General features: G+C 36.5%; 1 protein-coding gene across 1 annotated transcript; it reads right to left on the bottom strand.

The window, feature by feature from the left end:
- Positions 1-1,179: 1,179 nt before the first annotated feature.
- On the bottom strand, positions 1,180-2,349 carry LOC113273122 (F-box/kelch-repeat protein At3g06240-like). The gene has a single exon (XM_026522890.1). The coding sequence runs from the start codon at positions 2,347-2,349 to the stop codon at positions 1,180-1,182; it is 1,170 nt and encodes a 389-aa protein (XP_026378675.1).
- Positions 2,350-2,554: the final 205 nt, after the last annotated feature.

Below are 2,554 nucleotides of genomic sequence, written 5' to 3' on the forward strand. Positions count from 1 at the left end.
TCGATTTCTTTCTATATCGCAGACTTGGTGGTATATTAGAAAAATAATTCTTCACTTCAAGTTGGTGCAACCATCGTGGTGAGCCAAATGAAGGGGACTAATTTTTTTTAGATACACTAGTGGACCAAATTTAAAATTAATGTGGGCTAAATGTAAAATCTATAGTAAAAGTAAGTGGTTTTTTATGATTTTGTTGATTTTAGGGGTGGGGGAGCGACGGCTGGGACAGAGTTAGTCTACCCTTGGCTCCTCCCCGGAATCATGGATGTGAAGAATTTAAAAAGGGTGAAAACTGAGTTTTGTACTTGGTACATCGAGGTGGAAGAAACTTCAAAATATCGGTGAAAAAAAGGAATTTCCCTCCAAACACCTAACGTAGTTAGTCGATCTCGTGACTTAACGGCCACTTAGCCACTGATCCTTTCACTGTTTGCCGATATTTGTGCACATATTTGCTATCTATTACGTTTGAACAAGTACATATTTTTTTCCCCAACCCAACGTAAGATATTTTCGTATCGTTTAATATATTATGAATTTTTTTGAGCCGCATAGATATGTGAAAAACATTAAACTTGAATTAACGAATTCCTGGTTTTCCCATATTGCGCATATTTGACTTCGCATTTCACATAAAACATTTGCCCAGAAAAAAGAACTTTGCAACCAAAATATGACTATCAAAAAAAGTATCAATGGCCACAAAGAGATTACAATGATGATAATCTAGATATTACAACATGTTAACATACACAATTGATTCCTTAAACAGGCTACAATTACAACTTCTATTAACAGAATAAAACCCACATAACAAATTCTAACTCTATCAAAATAATAACCGTATACAGTGACTTCACCATTCTTTTTTGTTTGGAAGAAACATTCACATTCGGAATCTATGAAGTGTCGTATCCTTACTGGTTCACGGAAGAAACCATTTCTCCGTAATTATGAAGCTTCGCATCCTTACTGGTTTATGGAATTCACCAGGACCCACCGCCGTCCGGGAAGGGTTTAAGGTTCAAGAACCAATCTAAGATGGAACTGGAACCAGCCAAATCCAGTAAAAAGAACAAAAATAAATTCGACCTAAATGCCATTACCTATTACCAGCACTAGATAAGCAAATCAACATTCTCTTATTGTTTATCTTTCGCTTCTTCTGATTAATATGATTCATACCCTTTTCCTAACAAAAATATCAGAACCGAGGGAAACTAGGGTGTCCAAATAATTGCTTAGCCCTCTTGTTAAAAGATGACAAGCTCCTGCATTTTTATTTGTAAGTTTTTGATGCTTTGGATCATATAAAAGACTCTCTCCAGGAACCCAGAATAAAATCTCACCGCTTTTAAATATACACGCCATCTTCAAAGGGAACAAGCACTCATCCCAACCTTTCAAACAAGGATAATCCACAAGAGTTTTATGGGTAATGATATAACGTAGACACCAAGATTCTGCAGATCCATATTCTTGCATCACCCACACCTCTATGAGACTCGTTGGAACCTGTAACATTACACAAAGGTCCAAATCCATTACTCTGATATCTATCAAGACATGGCCTTCACCCCAAGATTTATTTGGTAGATGCATCTCTTTGAAGACCTCTTTGTTGATATCCCACGATAAAACAAACTGAGAGTCCTGGCCAAACATATTATATGCCCAATGGAAAGCACCATTAAGAAACATCTCACCACGGGAAGCATCGGTGATATCATACTGAACGCTTTGGGTGCTCCATGACTTTTCTCGTAGCCTGAATATGCGAAATGCTGAACCATCACCTTGAGCACACATGCTCTCGGAAATTACCAGTTTAAAATTATCAGTCTTGCGATCATAACCGAGACTATGAGTTCTGATATCAAGGTAGTTGTATTCTTTTAGTGCATGCAATTCAGGTAATTTCATATACTCTGTTGTAGATGGGTTCCAAAGACAGACAAAATATTGAGAAGGTATGTTATAATACAACAGGCAAACCAGACCTTTGGATGAACCCAACATAGTAATATAAAAATCTAAATTTTTGTAAGGGACATCTGATACAATAGTATACTCTGGAATACTTGCAGATGTTAATACTGAATCATGAGTTACTGAGAAAATTGTTCTTGATACTGAGAATCCAGAAAGCATCGATCCATTCCGTTCCAAGGTAAAATAAAGAAAATTCAGGTTGTTTTTCTGGATAGCACGACATTTGTGCATTCTAGCAAAATCGATATCCGAAATAATGTCACACATAAACTTGCAGACGCACTTGCAAACAAATGTTTTTTCCACTGGAACCCTTGTAAGGATGTCAAACCATAGAGTTCGAGGAATGCTTGACATCGCTGCAACAACTGCTGCTGTTTCTGATTATGCTTCTACAATTTAAAGGAAAAAAAAATCTGTAAGTATTTTTTTTGTTTGTTGAAGCCAAACAACTGTAAGTTATGTGAGGAAGGATATGGCAAGATTTAAGAAAATTACACAACCACCCATAGAACTTTAACCCTAATGATTAATGCACCGAAGAAATGCAACCTAAATCTAC

Source organism: Papaver somniferum, chromosome 4, assembly GCF_003573695.1.
Source record: "Papaver somniferum cultivar HN1 chromosome 4, ASM357369v1, whole genome shotgun sequence".
In the NCBI taxonomy this organism is placed as follows: Eukaryota; Viridiplantae; Streptophyta; class Magnoliopsida; order Ranunculales; family Papaveraceae; genus Papaver; species Papaver somniferum.

Bases quoted from the DNA above. Each gene is read 5' to 3' on its own strand.
- LOC113273122 (XM_026522890.1), bottom strand. From the start codon at position 2,349: ATGTCAAGCATTCCTCGAACTCTATGGTTTGACATCCTTACAAGGGTT.